We start from the raw sequence: 21,094 nt of genomic DNA on the forward strand, positions 1-21,094 counted from the left end.
GAGAGCAAGTTTAAAAGGCAGATAAGGCTTTCTAGCCTAAGGACAGCTAACAGGCATCAAAATCATTGAGGATGGGAGGTAAGACTGTTAAAGTGAAAAATGAAGTTTAAAAAACAAACAAATGTTTTCTTTGGGTACTTTCTTCAAAGAAAAAAAGATGAGTCATTTTAACAGAGTTCTCCTGATAAACTCAAGGAGGGTCAGGTCCCAGCAGAGATCTCCAAAGACAGGACTGCATGGCTTCACAGCCCAAAAAAGTGAAAGAGATACAGTACTACTTCTGTTATCTAGATAAGCTGTGGTAAGATATCACCAAAAGTAGAACCCCATGTTTCAGTTCAGAATACTTTCAGAAAAGAACGTGTAACATTGAACTAGAGGCAATTTTAAAACTACATGCTTACAAATCAAGAGGCAGTAGCAGTAACAAAATACGACTTTGAGAGAAACAAATTTAGTTTTCATTTGAAAATATCATTATGCTGTTCCACTGGTGAAGCATGACAAAGACATCTTTGTCAGTTAATACAAGCTCTATCTTTAAAATTAAACCTTCACACATGACCAAGAAACCTCATGGTTACCTGAACAACCACACTATCAATGTAGTATTTATTAGTACACTCCACATTTTCCACTCACAATACAAATTTTCTATTCATATAAAAAAATGGATGGCCAAAACCCTCAAAAAAGCTATTTCATGTAGACATCTTTATAAAAGTCACAATAAATTGTATTTTAAAATCTTTACATTTGTATATTAGAGAATCCACTGTTAAATTGAAGAGCTGCAGGCATGCAACTGTATCCTAGACTTCTTTCAGTAATTACATCTCTATAGCTCCTACAATATTAGTCTCAGTAGGGTTGGGACATACCTAATGCTGGCTTCTCTCAGAAACTACTCATTAATTCCAAAGTTTAAAAACAGACTAGTTTACAAGGAGAGTTAAAAAATAAAAAATAAATTAAAAAAAACCCTAAACTTCAGCAGTCTACTAAGCTAGAAAACAACTTTTAGGTAAATCATTTGAGCAAAAAGTTGAAGTACTGCTTTCACTATTTGTGTTAGAAATGTTGATCTGTAAATATATTGTAGTTGATGTCAGTATTTATTCAAGAGTTAAATTATCCTCCATCAGCTAATTAAAATCAGTCAAATTTATTAACTACTTTTTCCCTGATCATTTAAAGTATTTTGAATGATACCCTATTAAACATTAGATAGCTTTCCAACACACTTAAGTTTGCAAGATTCAGCTGAGAATCTTCCATTTATGCAGACTTCTTATTAAGAGCATCTAATTCATTTTGAAAACTTTATTCTGCTATCATACTATTCTTGATCCAAGGGCAATAATTACTGCACAGATTTCTTCTGTACAGTATCAAGCATTCCCAATCTCTTTCTTACTGCTACGTGTGAGGAAAGAAAAAAATCCAGGTGCAAGAATGATCAGAACCTTTTGTAGGATTACTGTACATACTCAGTAACAAAGGATGCTGCTACTCACCCTTTTTATACTCAGGCTTTATGTGGAAGACAGCAGTAGTCCTTGAACATAATTTTTTTTTGACTGCTATGCTATTAAAAGTGTTTTTGACTTACTGATCATTAAGTATACATAATTAATGCACGTCTTTAACATAGAACTGCCTGGTTTTACTCAATTACTGTATAAATCAATACCTGTTCAGAGTTTGTTTTATTCTTGAAAATGTAGTAAGAAAGTGGAAGACACAGCTAAGCTTCATTAGCAGAAAAATATGACCCTTTTAATACCTATACCCATCTGTATATATATACACACATCCCCCTACAATTGATCCCTTTTTTTTGCAAGCATATCCTATTACTGCCAATAAAACAATGAAACCCTTGAAATTCCCTATGAAAATATCCTGTGTCTTAGAAATTTCCTCTTTTCCAAACCAAATCATGTCAGCACCTTCATTCCAAAGCTTCATCTACTCAAGAGTTAAACTCCATAGAAAACTGAACATAACTTCTGAAATAGAAATTCTACCCCATCATCATTCAGTATGAATTGTTTTACCATTTTCTCAGTAGACTTATGTTAATATGTTCTGCATTTGAAAGACACAAATCCATTTCCATTTTCTTAAATCCTGATAGTATTTACTTGTACGTTCCATACTAAGGCAGAAAGAATATATCTTCACAATCAAAACATGTTTACAAGACAACAGTGGCAATTTCAGCTCAGGGAAATCCACCAATTTCTACTACACTGAATGCCTTGTTTTTCATAACACACAAAACATGCTAAGACAAAAGCCTATCGTTAACTTTCGGCAGTATTCTCAAAGCATCTATGGTCACTAATATTTACATATCACAACACTGAGCTGTTGTAGTATCTGAATGAATCCTTAATTTAAGCCCTTGCATTCCAAGCAAATTAAGTGGTATGACCATAAGAAATAGACTGGGCAACTTCTTCCTTTTTTGTGGCTCATTATATAGATTTCAAGTTGGAGTGGATTAATAAAATACATGATTAAATGTATTTTTGCCCTGGGCACAAATTACATGAGAATATAAGAATACTTCAGTTTATTTCAGGAATTAAAATTTGTAATACATGAGAAGGTTCAGCTATTTATTACACAACGGAATTAGCCTTTACCATCAAAACCTAAGACAGAAGTACAATAAATAAAAACAACTCTCCTTCTCTGTTAGGAAGTATCTAAATAAAGTCTGTATTTGTAAGCCATGTGCTTTAATGTAAAAAGCACTCAAGCTGACAGTCGCCTGTACAGGCATGTATCTTCTTGTTCACCTGCACCATATCTGTATATGGAAATACATTATTACCTCTTTCTAGAGAGTACAGGATAGAAGCATAAGAAGACAAACAGTAATACTAAATTTGCCACATCTTATATTTTCAGAGGTGAACTCCACACACTCAATAACAATCTGTTAAAGATCTGGGGAAATGGGAGCAAGTTGTGCCAGGGAAGGTTTAGGTTAGGTTTCAGGAAAACCTTTACAGAAGGGGTTGTAAAGCACAGGAACAGACTCCCCAGGGAAGTGGTTGACTCACCCTCCCTGAATGTGTTTAACATTCATTTGGATGTGCTGCTCAGTCATGATTTCACTGTGGGTTGTTAGAAATAGGGTAGAACAATTAGGTTTCAGTTGGACTTCTGAAGGTCTTTTCCATCCTGAGCAATTCTATGATTCTACAATCCTATACAACCACTGTTTCATTCTGCACATTTTCTACCAGCTGAGAACACACAGAGTAGCCACTGCAACACCCACAGATGTACACAGATTAGTTACAAATGGACATTTTAAAACAATAGCAGAGTAAATACAAATAGCAGAGTAAATACTAAAAGATCATGGCACAAATGAAAGAGGAAGGGATATTTGTCTTTGACTTGGAATGACTTTCCGCAAATATTAATGATATATGTATATATAATTATATACATTTTTTTTAATAAATAAACTAATAGTTCATTATTCTTGTGAAACCCTTTTTTGCACCATTTGATCTGGTACATGTCCCCCTCTGTTAACAAGTAGTCAGTCTGGACTTTCTTGACTATAATCCTAACTCATTTTGGTGTAGGCCAAGTGTTAATAGCATTGGACTGTGGTTAATTTATTTATTTTTTTTAATTATATGCACTTTGCCATAGGAGGAGCAAAAGAAAGCATTAAAATCCCACCTTCACAGTGACTGGAAAAGTACTGTAATTATATTTATCTTATTTCCTAGATTAGTCATTTTTCCCCTCCAAGGTGAAAGCTTTCATTTTATGTTGTTACCGTTGTCCAATTTGAATATGTTGTACAGTGGGATCCTGTGTAGCAATTTTAAACCTGCTGACAATGTCCCTTCTTTCCTGGTTACTTTCTCCAATCCATTCAGTAATAACCCATGAAAATCCCGAAGCCAATGGAACCATTTAAGAAAAAAAAAAAAGACATGAATATGCTCCTAGTGGTACAATCCAGCTTTGAAAGTCACCTCAAGCATAACAATAAAAAATAAATACACTCAATTATCATTTTCTGTTTGCATTCTTGCTGTACCACACCCAGGAAGCATAAATGAATGTCCTCTGCTTACGCTTGTACAAAGAAAGCAACAAGAAAAAAAAAATCACACTTACTTGGTGTTAACTCTGGGTTTCCTTTCAAGTTCATCATCTTTGGAATTGAAGGCCCATATATGTCTGCATCAAGCAAACCAACTTCTTTTGCCTGTTTAAGAACCAAAGTATTTATCAAGATGTCTTTCTTCCTCTACAAGCAAAAATTTAAAACTGCCCACAGAAATAAAAACACAATCTCCTCTTTAGAAGGAAGTTATTATTGTTTCCTTTCTGTCTAAACTGCAATTGAAGCATGAAAGATAACACTGTTTTTACACTTTTTAGCCAGAGGTCACAAAATCTAGGTTCTCAGAACATATAATCCTCACTTGCACATTTTGTTATTTATAGTGTGGACCACAGACCTTGTACTAACAAACACTACAAGCAACATTCTCTCTACTCCATGTACACAGAAATAAGAGCTTTTTAAAGGTACCATATTACATTGTGAAAAATTAGCAACATTCGTAAACATATATTGAGATTAGAATTACATCAGTGATTGTACAAAGAACATGCACACATTAAAATATATTTTTATCTTCTTTTAAGTGGACAGAATAAATTTTGGCAGATATCTTGAAAATATCAAAATGCAAGTCTACAAAGCCAACTAAGCAGGTATAGCATTTTAATCAGATGCAAAGGAACACTAAAAACATGGGTTTATTTAACTACACATGGTACTTTCTGCAAGAAACTTGAAATAAACAGTTATTTCAGCTATGTAGTCTAGACATGCAAGATCCATTCCTATACATTTTTTTAAGTACATACATATTTTGTAAGAATGAAAATATTTTTCTTGCAGATGGCGCAACAAACTACCAATTACCAGGTTCTGCCAACTAAGTAATAAAGAGCAAGCTCCTCTAAATGCTGAACATCAAGCTTCTCACGTTTAAAAAGTACTCAACATTTTGCAAAATTGCAGGCAAGTATGGTTAAGGGTTTGTCTGAAAGGTTAATAAGGCAATGGGAGTTTTTCCAACTATGCTGAATCACACTTTCACTGTTAATGTTTCAAAGCGTGTTTCATTTTTCTGAAAAAAAAAAAAAAAAAAAGCTTTCATAATTCAGTATCACATTAAGTCTTTTTATTAACCATGATTTTGATGGGAAAGATGCAGACAAAATATAAAGGCTTGGTAATAACTATTAACGTTTGTGGTTAGAAGATGACTGTAGGGAGGCTTTTAATGCAGGTCCACAGAATCACTGCCTTTGAACAGGATTTCTCAACATGAACTATATTCCTTTTATTCCTTTCTATCACAGTTTGTTCAGCTTGTTTTTTTAATGCAGAAATGTGCTTGGGTTAAAAAACTAGGCTCAAGTCACTACTTCAAACTAGACTGGAATTTCAATTAAGTATAATATACTAGCCTAGACATCTTATACTAGCCAGACACTTTAATCTGACCCTATTTACTAAAAAATAAATCATAATTTGGTTTTTCAGAGTTGTTTTCAGAGGGGTTACTTTTTTTGTTTATTTGTTTAAATTTAGTGAACCCTGAAAGCACCCTTAGCAGCTGAGCAATTTAATGCATCAGATTTAACTAACACAAGCCAAATGCATCTAAGTCTTACAACTGAGAAGTAAAAAATACTTTATGCTATTTCCTATGTACTTTTACAGCTGAAGTTTTTACTACAATAACCAATCTAGTTTGGGGTTATTCAATATACTTTCTTATTAAACAGAACAAGGCATACGTAATTAAATGGATTATTTCATTTAGATTTTAATACTTCTTTCTTTATAACAACCTGTGAAAGCTACTACAAAAAGCCTTAAAAATTACTCTGACAAATTATTCTGCTTCTTGCCTATGTATGAAAGCTGCAATTTAAAAAAGATTGAAAAGACCCATTTTAGGTTAGCTTTCAAAGACATCAAAAAGAATATCAGAGCTTCTTTGTTCTTGTAAAAAAAAAATGCATATTTTAACAGATTAGAAAGATTCATGACTCAGTCCCTTTATCTATGTCAGCAGCTAATTGAACCCATCAAAACATCATCTAAGGGCTGCACCACCTAATTACTTCTCAAATTAAAGTAAATATTTGCAGAAAAATCTACATACTGTTTTAAACCTGATTGACATCCCTTCCCTCAACTTTTTGAGGGTTTCCCTCCAACACTGACAAGGATCATGAGAAACCACTGACTGGCTACAACCACCTTACTACACACTTTAATTTTATCTTCAGCCTAAAGGGACTGTAGACATAGGATAATCTAAATTAATTAGATTGGCTTCATGACCTCCTGAGCATAATCAGATCTTCACCACCACACACTGCTTAGTCTTGGGAGCACTAACATCAAATCTGTCTATGAGCGTACCAAATTTCCTGAAATTACTTAATAAACAAACACAGGAGAAAAAAAAATACTCAGTTGCCTCAATCAGGAGGACTTTGCAAATGCAGCTATTATTCCAAATTACAAAGCTGACCCTGTTGCAACAATAAAATAAACTTGACAGCTCTCTAAAAATTAAAATTATCAGTGGATTTCCTCAAAACCAAGCAAGATGTTTGTCTCTGAGATGTACTGCTTTTGTTCTTGGATATAGTGCAAGACAACTGTCATCCTGAAACAAGAAAAATTCATGGATTCTCCAGTTTCTACGGCTCATGTTACTGGAAGCATGAGTGCTCCTGTGAGCATGGTGCTTTTCACAGGCTGACAGAAGAAAGATCTTCTGGAAACTTGTTTAAATCACTAGAAGATCATCACTAAAGACAACCTAATAGAGGTTTTTCTTAACTAAGAGATTCGACATATTACATCCACATTGTCTTGAAGTAGCAGCTTGTACAGAAAATAATGGTGCAATAAGCTATGGGTTTGAGTTTTGTTTCTCTCAAGCAGCACTCCATTTGCAGAGCATGAGCATCTCTATAATACTAACAATGCACTTAAAGGTTTAATTATATCAGAAAAAGCATAATGGCAACTAAGTAGGAATCTCCTAAGACAGGTCCTGATGATCTCTTTTGGCATCTACACAATGCTTGAAATCCCCCAACAGACTTTAGTACACATCAGAATGTTACCACAAGATGCTGTCTGAATCAAAGTACCAATACCAGATACTTTTCGTGCACACTTAAGTTAAAGAAAAGTCTTTATTATAATAAGACATGCATTTGAAATAAACTTCTGTTTTATTAAATACAATGGATTTACCCATGTAATGAGCACCTCATATAAATCAACACATCTTTGAAGCATTGTTGTATTAACACAAATCCTAAAAGATAAACTTAACATCAGTCAAGACAAAAATAAAAAATAAAAATAAACTGGGCAAAAGAAACAGATAATAGGCAGTTGATCAAAAGTAGGGCTATGAAAGTGAAAGAAGAAAAAAAAAAAAAGCAAGCAAACTCTAGGACTCCTCTGACATTATCTTCATATGTACACATTGTGTTGCTTCAGCAAGTAATACACAGGTACAAAGACCTCAGGAACACACTCAAGCAGGCAGGAGACCCCCTGCTTCTCAGTGTGACTTTTTCACACTGTAAGAAGATGTAACAATGCTACACTTTCCACTGTATCCTCCAGAAAAAGGATTCACATAACATGCTACTATTTTCTTCTTAAGGTTTTACTTTGTGCTTATTTCTCTCCTGCTTTATTCACAAATAACATTAACTCTCTCCAACTTGCATAGTAATAACCAGCTCCAAAACATCTACTCTCAAGCCTTTGCCCATCTCCTTCCACATTCCCAGCTATGGATGAAGGCCTGACTTGATCTGAGTTTACCACACCTTCGAAAACACCTTTTAGACAGCTACACTTTGTTACCTACCTGCAAGTTCTGACCACTCTAAACTCTGCAGATGTTACTGCAAATGTAGCTATTCCCACAAAATTTAATCATGTACTTCTAAGTCACTGGACACAACTCACGCTGAGTAGAAACAGTATATCGAACTAACACAGAACTGTAGAAAACTTTCATCGTGAGTAACTTAATTACCAACATTACATAAGCCAGAGAGAACACAAAATTAAAACAACACCCGTGCCACATGAAAACACAGAAATCATCTGGTACATTCAGCAAAAAGTATATTTAAACTGTAATTGATGATCACATATAGCTTACCAGTGTTTTTCAAGTTTCTTCCCTCTCTACTGAAACAATCTTCAATATAGGATAACTACTGCCTGGATTGGTTCTTTCTGCAGTATAACATAGTCATGTTCTCAACCAATGACTGGTGACCTCAAAACAGGAAAAAAGAAACTACAGAGCAAACACAACTCTTCTTCATCACAACTCTTCTTCATCATCTGCTTTTGCATGCTTTATACTTCACTGCCATTCATCTTCTCAATAAAACACTCGTTTCCCCCATTAGACCTCCCTACGAGGCCTAAGACTTCTGACAAATACTCAGCACAGGTTTCATCCAAGCTATCACTTCACTTTTTACCCCAATATCAATATAATTAAATTTGCATTCAAATATGAAAACTTATTTTCTCTACCCCAAGAAATGAAAACAACTTTTTCAGTCATCATCAGGTACAGATTCTGTAGCTCCAAGAAAATCAAATGATACACAAAAGATTAATAAATGATATTCTTACATATATCACGGAAAGATGAAAATAGTACAGCTTCACACTGTGCAGCATAAAATTTATAGGCATATACAATCTTATTACAAAATCCTTCCCTTCAGCTTTTTCTCCACATTACCATTATTCAACTGATATTACGTTTGTTCTCTCTGGCAGGCAACTTCAGTACAGGGACTGTGTGTAGTAGATGACATAGGCACATGCTAATGACAAATTGATTTGTGTTTCTCCTATCAACTATTTTAGCAGGCAATTAAGAGACGTTCACTCACACTTAATGTAGATTTTCTTTCTTTTTCTAATAATTTTTCAGTTAATAGGAACTATGAAATTTTTTTTTTTTTTCAAAACAAAATGCAACCAGCTTCATTCACCTATCACAGATGAGCCCTCCACACAAAATTCTGCATTCAATACAGGATGTGGTGATTTGCATTGATTTCTTCCAAGTTGCCAAGTTGCTTTATTGAAGAAACAAGTCTGATAAGACTTTACTTGAATAGAAGAGAGAAAAAAAAGAGAAATCAGTTCACAAAGAGCTGCTATAAATAGCTGTTAATCAACATAGCCTACATTACTGCTAAACACCCAGAGACTCTTAAACAGCATTAATTTCACTTTTGCTCATCTGTTCTGAGATTTTTTCCATACTTGGTAAAGCACATGCATCCCCACTGGATTTTAATGGATGATACTTCACTTTGAAGTAAACTCTGCAAACCAGCAGAAATCCCTGGTGTTCAGCCAGGAAGGGACGGAGGCACAGGTTAACAATCTGTCATTGTTCTGTACAGGAATGATTCTGTACACAGGAGCACTCCCAATATTCAGCAGCTACAGCCCCTTCCAAAGACAATCCCAGCTTTGCTAAGTGATGGTGCTAGTTATTTTTAACACTGGTGTTCTTAATCCTCATCCAGTGACTCTCAATTTACCCTTCTAATGTGGTTACAGAATTAGAGCTAATCCTAAACTGCAAGCAGCAGTATACAGGACAAAAGAGAACTTAAAAATCAGGATAGGCTCTGGATTCATCATTTGACATACTGACACAATGAATAGCCATCTTTTAATCCCTAATTCTCCAACTCTTTCAGCTAAACACTACTTATGAGCCTAGCTGTAAATTGGATTAAAGCCAATAAAGGCCAACAGCAATTTTGTCACTATCTGTCCCAGAAACGCAGGCTTGTATTAAACACTTATACTTCTGCTGATTTAAATGCCCTTTTTCCTTCATACAAACATTAAATTTCTGTCAGCTACAGAACTTCTCCAGTATATTTTTCCTATGTTAGTTTGCAGTAACTCTTGCTCAGATTTCTCAGTCATCAGACAGCAGTAATTATGCCTTCTTTGGCTTTCTTACCCGTTATGTATCTAATTAGGGGAAAGAAAGAACTCAAAAAGCATCATTTTACAAATAAACCATCAAAATCCCCAGTACTTCCATGTTCCTCACCTCATGGACAGCATACAGAATTGTTATTGTAAATACACACCACTTTCAATCAGTTTCTGACTTTTCCAGTAGACTTTTACTGCATGTAGTTAACACTATACACAATGCTAGAAAAATCACTTTTTAACCACTCAAATTAAGTACAATAATTTGATAAAACATTTTTTAAAGTGCATAATTAAGAGGAAAACTTTTATTCAATTTTTACTTGGAAACAGATTTTCAATGCTTTGTTCTTTCCTTTTCTCAGCTGATCACGAAGCAGGGCTGTCATTACAAGATAACCCAAATCAATATTCACCAGCATCTGCAGCTTTACTAACATTATTTAGCGTTAAGAAACTAGCATGAACACCTTATCTGTAGAAAATAAAGCCTTCTGCTTCCCTAAGCAACAAAGGTGGCTGGAGAGATGCCTAGGAAACAAACCCTAATAATTGGGAAGGTCGCACAAAAGGACAAAAAAAGGTCAAATGCTTCCCTTCAAAGTGTAATTCCTCAGTATTATTTAAATACTTATCTAAAGTATTATCTGATTACTTTTATGTTTGTTCCCTCCCCATCGTGCATTTTCTTTTTTCTTAACAGGATAACAATGGACTACACAAGGGAAGGTCACCTACTGATAGTCAGACATTGAAAACATTTTAACTACAGAAGCCAAATGCCTGAGGAAACAAGCTAAAACGAAAAGGAAATAGGGCGAGCGCATTTTGAGGAATTAAAAAAATTAAAGTATGCTGCTCGATAAAATAAATGTTTTGAATTAACTTTATTATCACAATAGTAATTCACACCGCCTGTGCCGGTAGCCACGCAATTCCCGCTCCAATCACGGCACGGCCGTGCGGTGCCCACGCTCACAGCCCGCGCAGCAGTCGGATATCCGCACGCCGCCGCCGTTCAGGCGCTCCCCGCACGCCCCCGGCCCGGTCCCCGCGGCCGGACTGCACGGAGCCTGCTGGCGCTCCCTCTGCCGGCCGGCTGCCATCAACACGGGTTGCCCAGCAACCTGAGACTTTACTCGGGAAAACAGAGGCCTCTCCCTAGAGATCACTGCCGATGTATCCCGAATTTCGGCCTGCTCTGCTCGCCTCAGGTCTCCCGACTCGAGTCCGCAGCATGTCAACTGCTGCCCGCCTTCCTCACGTGCCCGGAAAGCTCCAGGCAGAAGCTGCTTGCTTAATGCTTAAACGCCAATTCCTTAATTCCTCTGTACGCTGACATCAAAACCATCCCATCCTATAGTGAGGAAATGAAGTCTGCTTGGAAAGAACGAGAGAGAGTCAGAAGCAATCTGACTGGGAGCCTGCCTGCAGTGACAGCACAGGCACACGGCCTCCAACTGGATGCATGCCATCCTGAGTCATGCACAGCTGGTGTTTGCTCACTAAAATACTCTGTTCATAAACAAGCAATCTCTATCCCATTATTGCTGGCACCTATTAATTCAACTTGTTTCTACTATAATAAATCGGCCCCAGCCAGGCAGCTTTCATAAATAGTCATTCTAGTCTGAATATGAATCATCCTGGCACAAAATCCTAAATTCTTCTCAAGTAGGGGAGTCCAACTGACTGCTGGTACACCAAAGAACTCAAAAAAAAAAAAAATTCAGCTGTCTAACTAAGCAAGCAATTAAAACTTTTAACCCTGTGTTCTATTTTTAAGTTATTTAGTAACACAAAGAGAAAACTGCGTGGATTTTTAGATCTTGGTACAGGCAAAAAAGCTTAGACAATTGTTAACTAATCCATCTACAACAGGTAACCTGGGCTACCAAAGTCTAATAAACTTGAAAAGGATCCTGCCTGTTTCCCTGGCCTTGCACCAAAAACTGAGGAAACACAAAGAAAAAAAAATCCCACAACAAAACAACCAGTCTTGGGCACAGTATCTAAATAACTGAATGAAATCCTATCTTAAGTTATTCTGAAACCATGGGGGTAAAAACACCACCAGAAACTGAAGACCTGAATTCATGAACATTAATCCCAGTTCTGTCGACAACACAGGCCAGTGATGATGTCCAAGGCTCTGCTGATTCTTTAATACTGCAGCCTATCATTGTAAAAGCTGAGAAAGCTTCCCCGTGAAAAAATAAGCTTATTTATAGAAAGAGCAGTTCCTTTTCTCTCTGACTGCAGAAAGCAGACTTTTAAGAGAAGATGGAAGGAAGCTTTCTTTTATCAAGAGGACAAGAAATTCCTTTATGCTTTGATTGTTAATCTGTTTCCAGCTTATGACACTATCAAACAACAATACAGTGTCAAAGCCATTACAGAAAGCAGCAAGAACCTACTCTAATCCAATCTCCTCTGAAAGCATCTTCCACAGATCTCTCTCACCAGAAAACAGCTGTTCTCAATACCCTGTGACCTGTATAATCTTAGAAAAAGAACACTTGAAAGATCAGGAGACAACAGGTCTTATTGTCATTTAGCTCCAATACACTACTTGCTTTGAAAACTTAGTTATAAACACAAAATTTGTAACAGACTGTATATAATGAAGAAGGAAAGCACAAACCTTTATGGTCATGGTGACCTTTCTTTATAAGTCCTTTCTTTTCTGCTTTAAACAGTACATCAAGATCAACCATCAGTTTCTACAAATTTGCCTTTTGCTTATAAAAAACTTACGCACTGTAATGAATTTGCAGGAGGCTGCTGATGCTCTGATTTACTAACTGAATCACAAGTGAAAACACCAGCATATTGATGTCCAAGGGTTAAACGTAAACATGATGTATACCGTCATTTTATTGTAAAGATACCAATGCGTAAACAAAACACGGCTGAGTTTATTCAGATCAACTTAGCTTCTCATTTTGTAACCACACCAGTGCACAATTTCACCATGTTGGCAGCTTGTTAGCTTGTGACTGACAGTTCACACCAGACACAGAATCTCACCTGCTCCTTCATCAACATCTGCCAGCCTCCAGCCTTCAATTTTCTATTACCACATAACATCAGAAATGACTAGTACCATTTCACATTTACCAAACTTTCTTGCCTCAGTTTCATTTAGAATTATTTCTCCATCCCTAATTTGCCAAATAAGCCCAGTAACAACCTCTTGTATCATCTGATGACAGTCTTTTTATTTATGTGTTTTACAAGCATTTAGAGAGCTACTGAAGTGGTGCATCACGTCAGTACGTTTAAAGCCAGATGTTCAAGCCCTAACAAAAGGGTTCAATCCCATAACTTATGCATGCCAGAATTACTAAGAGATGTTCTATCTAAATTCACATAATGCACAAAGCTGCATGCATGAGCAATATCAGACACAATCCTAAAAACACTTAAGCTGGTTTGGAAAGTTTCCGTGCAATTAGTTGACATGGTTTCCATGGAGCTACTCAAGGACCATGCTACAGCTCAGAACTACTTGCAGGATCACATTCATTTTGGAAAAGTATTACAGCAAATGTCATGTTTTAAAGTTAATTAGAAAGAACCATTCAAGCAGTTTTGCTTTTCAAGATAGTAGACTTTCCTCCAAAATCAAATTACTCCAGCAGCTTATTTAAAACACAATTAAAAACTGTGAAATATCAAGATCACATGCCGTTACAAACAGTATGTATCTCATATAACAGCTTTAGCACTCACTTCTTATCAAGTATGATTGGTGTTACAGAAATAAATATATATTTTATAAATTGCTATAAGTGTACAGAGAGCATGCAAGCTTCACTCCTATCTTATTTTACTCATCCTTCACAAGACAAGAAGATACTACATTTACCAGGTCAAAGTACATAAGACCACTTTGTTTTATACTGCTCTGTAAGCACTGTTTTCAATGATAGCTGACATAATGAAATACTTTCCAGAAGTCTTTTGAGAATTCAACCAAATAACCAATTAAAGTTGACTGTGATGGAATTCCCAGGCAATTCTGAATACACATTCCTAGATAATTTTAATAGTAGTGCATCACCTGAAAGAGATGCTTCCTCACACATCTTTCTTGGCCTTTGCATAACAATTATCAGTAAATCTGAAGTTCCAGCTTCACTGAAAACCTCTGCAAGATCCTATTCTTATGGGTACACTTATTCTGAACTTATTAGCTATTTTGGAATCGATGTTTCACGAATTCTATACTTGCATTACACACCCTTTCATACAAACTTGCTTCTCAGCTTATGTATGTAGTATGCAGCAATAAACATATACAGTGGAACTATTCCCATTTTATAGCAGAAGGGGAACATAATGAAGACCCATTATGTTTAACAAATAAATGGTTTCCACTGTCTAACAGTTAACCATTTGAGTTCTCCAATACCAAATTGGGCAATTATAGATTTTTTTGAGTGAAAATATATTTCTAAGCTTTAGGGAAGATGCATAGCTTCTTTTTTTCCCCTCAGCCCTTTAATTTCTCCTGGAAAAGTGAATCTTCACAGCTACAAATGCTTTGGATACCAACGAGTAGTCATTCATATTTTTTCCAAGTCAGTGCTCTGAAGTGATAGAAATCAATTATTTATTATGCATCTCCAGCCTACACAAACAACCTTCTGTATGTCTACACATTCTTGCAGAACTGCAGTTGCAAGCAGAGACACACAACAGAAAGGCTACAACCAAACACAGATGAAGGATGAGCTGAGTCACCCACAGTGCTGATACAAACTAATTTACATAAGCTTAAATGTCCACATAAAAAAAATAAAGAAATTAAGAAATTAACTGCCAGACAATTTATGTGACCACCCCCAGCCGTAACCATTTCATTTATGACTAATGCACTTGTTTAACATTAAGGCTGACAATTAGATGTACACCTACCGAATCATTTGCTGCTAGGGCGAGGGCTATATTTACTGCAAAGAAGAGAAGAAAAAGATTAACTGTAAGAGGATTCACTTCCTAAATATTAAGAACATTATCATTTCTAACAAGTGAAAACATTAGATAAAACACCACACTTGCTTAATAAATGCACTCATCATCTCAGTTCTCAGCTTCTAACATCACTAAAGTATTAGTAGTTTTAAGAGTCAGCAGTGCCTACTTTTCAATCAGAAGCTAATATTCACATTACTGTGCAAAAAAAAAAGCTCTAAATTTCTACAGGACAATGAGAAATAAAGTTACAATCCCAGCATTTAGCTGAAGGATAACATTAAGAAAAGTATCTGTTGACTTTCAGAACCAGACATAACTATAAATATAAAATACCACAGCATTCCACAGTCTCCAACAAACTTTTAACACTAGAGCTCAGATAAGCATTGCATTAACTATTAAATTGCAGTGGCCAGAAATACGTTCATAAACCTTCTTTGATTTCTCATGATATATTAAAATAGACATTTTTGGGAAGAAGTTGCAATTCTGCTTTTTGCTCAACTTGTTTGCAACAAAACAATGTCTCACCTACTCTGAAAGCATCTGTAGCAACTAAACAAACAAAAAAAAAACAGGAAGAAGAAATTAATTTATCCCTTAGTTTGTTTAGAGCTGTTTGCAGCATTTCCATCAATACTTGTGTAAAAAGCATGGTAGAAATGGCATCCTTCAATGGTTTACCAGCTTCAGCTATACTAGAAGATCTAGAAACTTCAGCATAAAGTGTATGTGTCATATTCCAAACAGTAACATTACAACAAACAAAAACCCTCACACCTTCCTTAGACAAAATCTTTTGCCTTCTTTACACATTACTGTATTTCAGCCTACAAACTATCTTAAGAAAGATCAACTGCCATCAGCCTTGTTCTACTGAAAGAGTATAAACAAGTTGGGAAGACATTATCAGCTTAAAGCATTTAGCATGGAGAGTGGCAAGTTCTGTTAAAATAGTGAGAAGGTTAACAAGGAAAATTATACAGCTCTCCCTCAGACGCATATAGGCACTGTTTACTCCTAAGCTGATATACAGATTCTGTTCTTCATTTTGCTAGTTAAATTGATGCATGATCAACTATTCCCTTAACCAAGCAGAGAGAATTAATCCTGTGCAACTTGGAGCCTGACCTACAAATCAAAGATAAGGAGAAAAACATGCAAACAGTGATTAAACAAATAAATAAACTGCAGATCACGTTTTAAAAAGCACAAGGGAAGAAGTAAGTTGCTCAGCATACTTCTTTAATATTCCTGTCACTTCAGTCTATCTTCTTCCCATGCAATCATAATGTGAAAATTAAAGCATGACTCACAATGCATCTTCAATAACAGATATTTGACTACTGAAGGGAAAGAAGAATGACAGTGTGTATGGGAACTGCTGAATCACGGCCTGAACCATTGATTCATCACCTGAGGTGAGCACTGAGTCAGCTGCATAAGCACAGGTGAAGACAATTCACCTGTGTGACCAGGAGTGGAGTCCAGCTCCACCTCTCCTAAACCCTGTTTTAGTTCTGACCACCACTGGAGAAGGATCTCTTTTTTAGAGAATACTCCATTGGAGTTTCCTATCACGAGCCTAGGATATGGGTGAGCATTTTTCCCCTTTATTTCAATTGTCTTGTTTCCATCACAATAATCTGTCTTACTGTACCATCTATAAAATATCGTGGCTGTAATACAATTTGGTATTACTCATTCTTCTAACGTTGCACCTTACAAAGTGGAAATAATGTACTGGGAAAGCTTGAGTTTATTAGCTGCATTTCTAACTAGATGCAATATACTGTCTTGAATCCCAGCTGATTGTTGTACACAGTTGTCTCTGTATAACTATCAGTTCCAAGAAGGTTTACAAACACAGTGCAAGACCCTAATTCTAACCTGACCCTAAATATTAACATGGCCCCTCACAATAAGCTTCCAACATGATCAGTACTGTAAAACATTAAGGCATATACATATTCAACAAGTCCAATACTTGTCACCACCACCTCTAGCCTTCATAGGATGCTACAAATAAATTCGCCATGCTACCTCTAACCCAGGCTAAACCAGCCAGTATCATGGAGGAAGCACAAAGAGGTCAGAATTAGTCATCTCGATATCAGTATGAGTCTGGGATGGCTTACTAGCTTGCACTTTTAAATTTCAAATCCAAATCTCTTATTATCATCTCTTGACTGAAGACGAAACTTATGTCCAGGTGGGACATGTGAATAGATGGATTTTGGCTACAACCCTGAAAAGATTAATACATCCTACCTGCAGAATAAAAATATACAAAAGAAAAAAAAAAAGACTGGAAGCCATTTCACTATGTCTTGACTTCATCAGTTCTCCTGAACAACAATGAAAAATCTTAGCTTAATACCTTTTGCTGGAAATGACTGAAGAAAACCAAGGTAAATTATCTATAGTTTTATTTTCTACAAACTGCAGGAATAGCAAAATGGGAGTCAGAACACCATCCCATGTTTACACAGTTGAAAATACTAAGAATTTCAGAAATAAGAAACTTCTTTCAAGCCCACACTCTTAATTCTTCTCATACCAGAATCAGTTCTGGGAAGCTGCACTGAGAGTGAGGAAATATAATTAAATTAAAAAAAAAAAAAAAGAACTCAACAGGAAACAAATACAGGAAACTGGAATCAAACAACAACAACAAAATCTCATACTGGACAAAAAAAGATAAAGCAATAACAACAAAATCTCATACTGGACAAAAAAAGATAAAGCAATCTAAGTATTTAAACACATATTGAAAAATATTTTTCCTATAAAACAATTTTTTCTTTTAATCAGAGACTACACTGATTTCAGAAGTGCTAGAAGCAACTAAGAATATAATACAAAAGCTATATGCTGTTGTGTATAGCAACAGACAGAAAGAATTGCACAACAGAAACACAAATAGAAATTAAAGAATGGCCATGACAAACTCAACCCCAATACGTATCCACTCAATCTGGAAGGGAGATCTGGAACAACTGGAATAAAAACCCACAGGGAGAAAGAACACTAGCAGCCTTGACACTCCTTCAGAGGAATGCAGATAATAAGACTGATGATATTTTCTGTGGTGCTTTAAGAGCTATATATACAACTTCTAATTACCAATTACCATCCTCCTTTCCTTCTCAGTCAGGGAAACGGTAACCAAATGTATTTCCTACAAGCCTCTACTACTTTCTTCCATACAAATTATTTTAATTAATTGTTCATCTGAAAAATTCAATGTGTTCTTATTTTAATCATCAAGAAACTAATTTTCTCAACAAATTTTCATCCTCTTTCTTCTCAACATTATAAATAAAATAAATGCATTCATCAACAAAAGACTGTCCAATGCAGTAACAATTAAATGACTTGTTTACATTTCAGCTCTCTTATTTAATGTCTGGTGAATCCTGATTTATTCTTTTTTGTTTAATGAAGGGGAAAGAAATCCCAGCTGCTTGTTTATACACGTGTTGTGCTTCACGTGCAAATTACATAGACTACATACAGATATGTACAAACTACATACAGACTCCAGTTAGAATTTAAATTAGCACATTTGTTGGTAGATCAGGAGGATATCTTGTTCAGATTATATTTGTGTTTGTAAATCTATGGATTTACAAATAGCTATTCCATTCTTTCATTAAGCAGGAACAATTCACCGACAAATTATAACCATCAAGCTCACATAATTAAGAAATAAAGGAGCTGATTGTTTTGAATGTTTATGTACAGGAGGATATACGTTAAGTATGTACAGACACATGCATTCTATGCATAGGATATTACATATGCATATCCTATGTACAGAAAAAGATACATTCATTACTTCTTTTTCCCTGAAGTGCTATTACAATGGATAAGGTTTGTACGTTCTAGTATTCATATTTATATACGCACACATACATAATTTTGTTTAACTTCAAGCGGATGTTTATGAAACTGCAAATGTATGCAGTACTAGGAATCCACATCACCTTGTTCTACTACCCAGAATTAAAGCTTTTCTGACTTTTGATTCCAAAGCCTAACTGTGCGGGTAAGAAAAGTTGGGAGTTCACAGTGATTAAATAGACTCTCGCTGCTTTGTGCAGCTTATTACTGCTTTTTCACCTTTCATTATGAAAGGTCTTTATGAGTAGTTGAGAAAATTGTCCAGAGACTTGATGTTTAACCTTCTGAACACTAAAATAATGATAAATCCTACTGAGTATGATTTACAGGACACTGCAGTTACACTGGAGATGCTAGCAAAGGAGGAAAAGCATCACCTACACCAGCACATAATCCCCTCCACGTTAGCTTACCCCCAACTCAAAGCAAGCTGCCAAGGACAGGTCTGCACTATTACAAACACATTATTTCTAAGTTGTCTGCTCTACTAGCACCCACTTCAAAACTGGTTCCTCTGCAATAATATGGATTTTCAGTGGCTGCAACATGTCTTCACAGAGGCTGAGGGCTCTGTTAGTGGGACTTGATTACAAGGTAAGGGCACAACAACAATCCAAATATTCCTTGCAAAGTATCGTACAGAATACAAATATCAGATAAAACCTATATATTTTGCACAAAAAGCTTAGTTGCTATGTATATAATACTAGACTGAGGGGGAAGCATGAAAACACTTCCCTGTTGCCTTGAAGTAAAACTTTGTAATCTGCTCGGCATCATGGCCTCCAGCTGAATGCAATTCAAAAACCACACTAACATACAAATATTTACATATCTACTACAAAACAATAAAAATTCAACAAACAGCACAACCGCTTTTTTTTTTTTTGTAAGAAAAAACTTACCTGCTGTCGTTGATTTTCCAACTCCCCCTTTGCCAGAAGCTACGACCAACACTTGTTTAACTCCTTCTATGGGCTTTTGTTTGGGCAGCCCACGTGACAGGATCCGAGAGCGTCTTTCTTGTAGATCCTCATCCCTGGAGCCTGAGAACTAATTAAAAAAGAATGGAACAGAGCAGTTGTGGCATCAACCTGCAGTGTTTCCAGAAAAAGTGAACAAGCACAGACCAACCTGTGCTCTGAGACAACTTTATTACTGCTCCTAAACATCTTTTTGCTCTCCCACTGCAACCTGCCTCTTGCTCAGCATCACTTGAAGGAATGGGGCCTACTCCGCACTGACCTCAGGGGCATTCTGTTTAGACACGCTTAAACATAATCAATCTCAGACCTCAAAAAGGAACCAGGGCTTCCAGTAAAATAAATCATCTGCTAATTTGGAGGCTTTTAAAAATCACATTCAGGTTATTTGCTTTGCAAGATTCTCAGTGGAATCATCAGGGTTAAAAATGAAACCCCCTGACTCCTCTTTTCCCAAACACCTCTGAAGCCGAAGTCAAGGCTGCGTATCAGCTGTTGCGACCTTTAACTTCACCACAATTAATACACACAGCGGCCAGCGGCTGTTCGTATTTTCAGCACTACATCGTCAAAAAGAGAGCAGCAGCATCCCAAGCCACCAGTCACGGAGGCAGGGCGACCCAGGGGCGGCAGACCAGCACAAGAAAAGCAGCACCGAGCGCTGAGCAGCCCGCCAAGCCCCTGCTGCTTTCCTGCAGCGCCCACTCGAGCCACATGGCCACAGCACGCCCCAGGCAGCTCAGGGCAGGCTCGCAGCTCTTCTGTACTCTGCGGACTGCGAGCTCTCTTCCTTCCCTCAGTCCTGCGCCGTTAAAGCCCCACGGTTAACACAGCCACAAACCCAGTTACTGTGGAGGCTACTTCGGAGCAGCCAGGTCTTCGAAGCATATCCGAGAACAGGTCTGATTCCCCCGCCCCGCGGCTCTCCAGGAGCTGTTCCCCTCCCGCACCGCTCCGGAGCCGGTCCGGCAGGCGGCTCCGCCTCACTCACATCAGATCCGGATGACGAAGCAGCGCGTGTCCCGCTGCCCGGAGCGCCCCGCAGCACCGCCATCGCGCCGCGGCCAGAGACGCGTGCGGAGCGCAGCACCCAACGCCAGGCGCCAGCCCCCAT

General features: G+C 36.8%; 1 protein-coding gene across 1 annotated transcript in view; it reads right to left on the reverse strand.

Moving 5' to 3' along the window:
• Window positions 1–21,094, reverse strand: part of NUBPL (NUBP iron-sulfur cluster assembly factor, mitochondrial) — a 77,178-nt gene extending 56,084 nt beyond the window's left edge. Inside the window, exons 1-4 of the mRNA XM_065753753.1 lie at window positions 20,972–21,094; window positions 19,903–20,050; window positions 15,032–15,066; window positions 4,162–4,252 (exon numbers count right to left, since the gene is read on the reverse strand). Coding sequence (XP_065609825.1) covers window positions 4,162–4,252; window positions 15,032–15,066; window positions 19,903–20,050; window positions 20,972–21,094 — 397 coding nt within the window. The remainder of the gene's footprint in view (window positions 1–4,161; window positions 4,253–15,031; window positions 15,067–19,902; window positions 20,051–20,971) is intronic.

The sequence above is a fragment of the Cyrtonyx montezumae genome, unplaced genomic scaffold (genome assembly GCF_038088225.1).
Source record: "Cyrtonyx montezumae isolate F1298 unplaced genomic scaffold, pur_monq_1.0 scaffold_10, whole genome shotgun sequence".
Taxonomy (NCBI): Eukaryota; Metazoa; Chordata; class Aves; order Galliformes; family Odontophoridae; genus Cyrtonyx; species Cyrtonyx montezumae.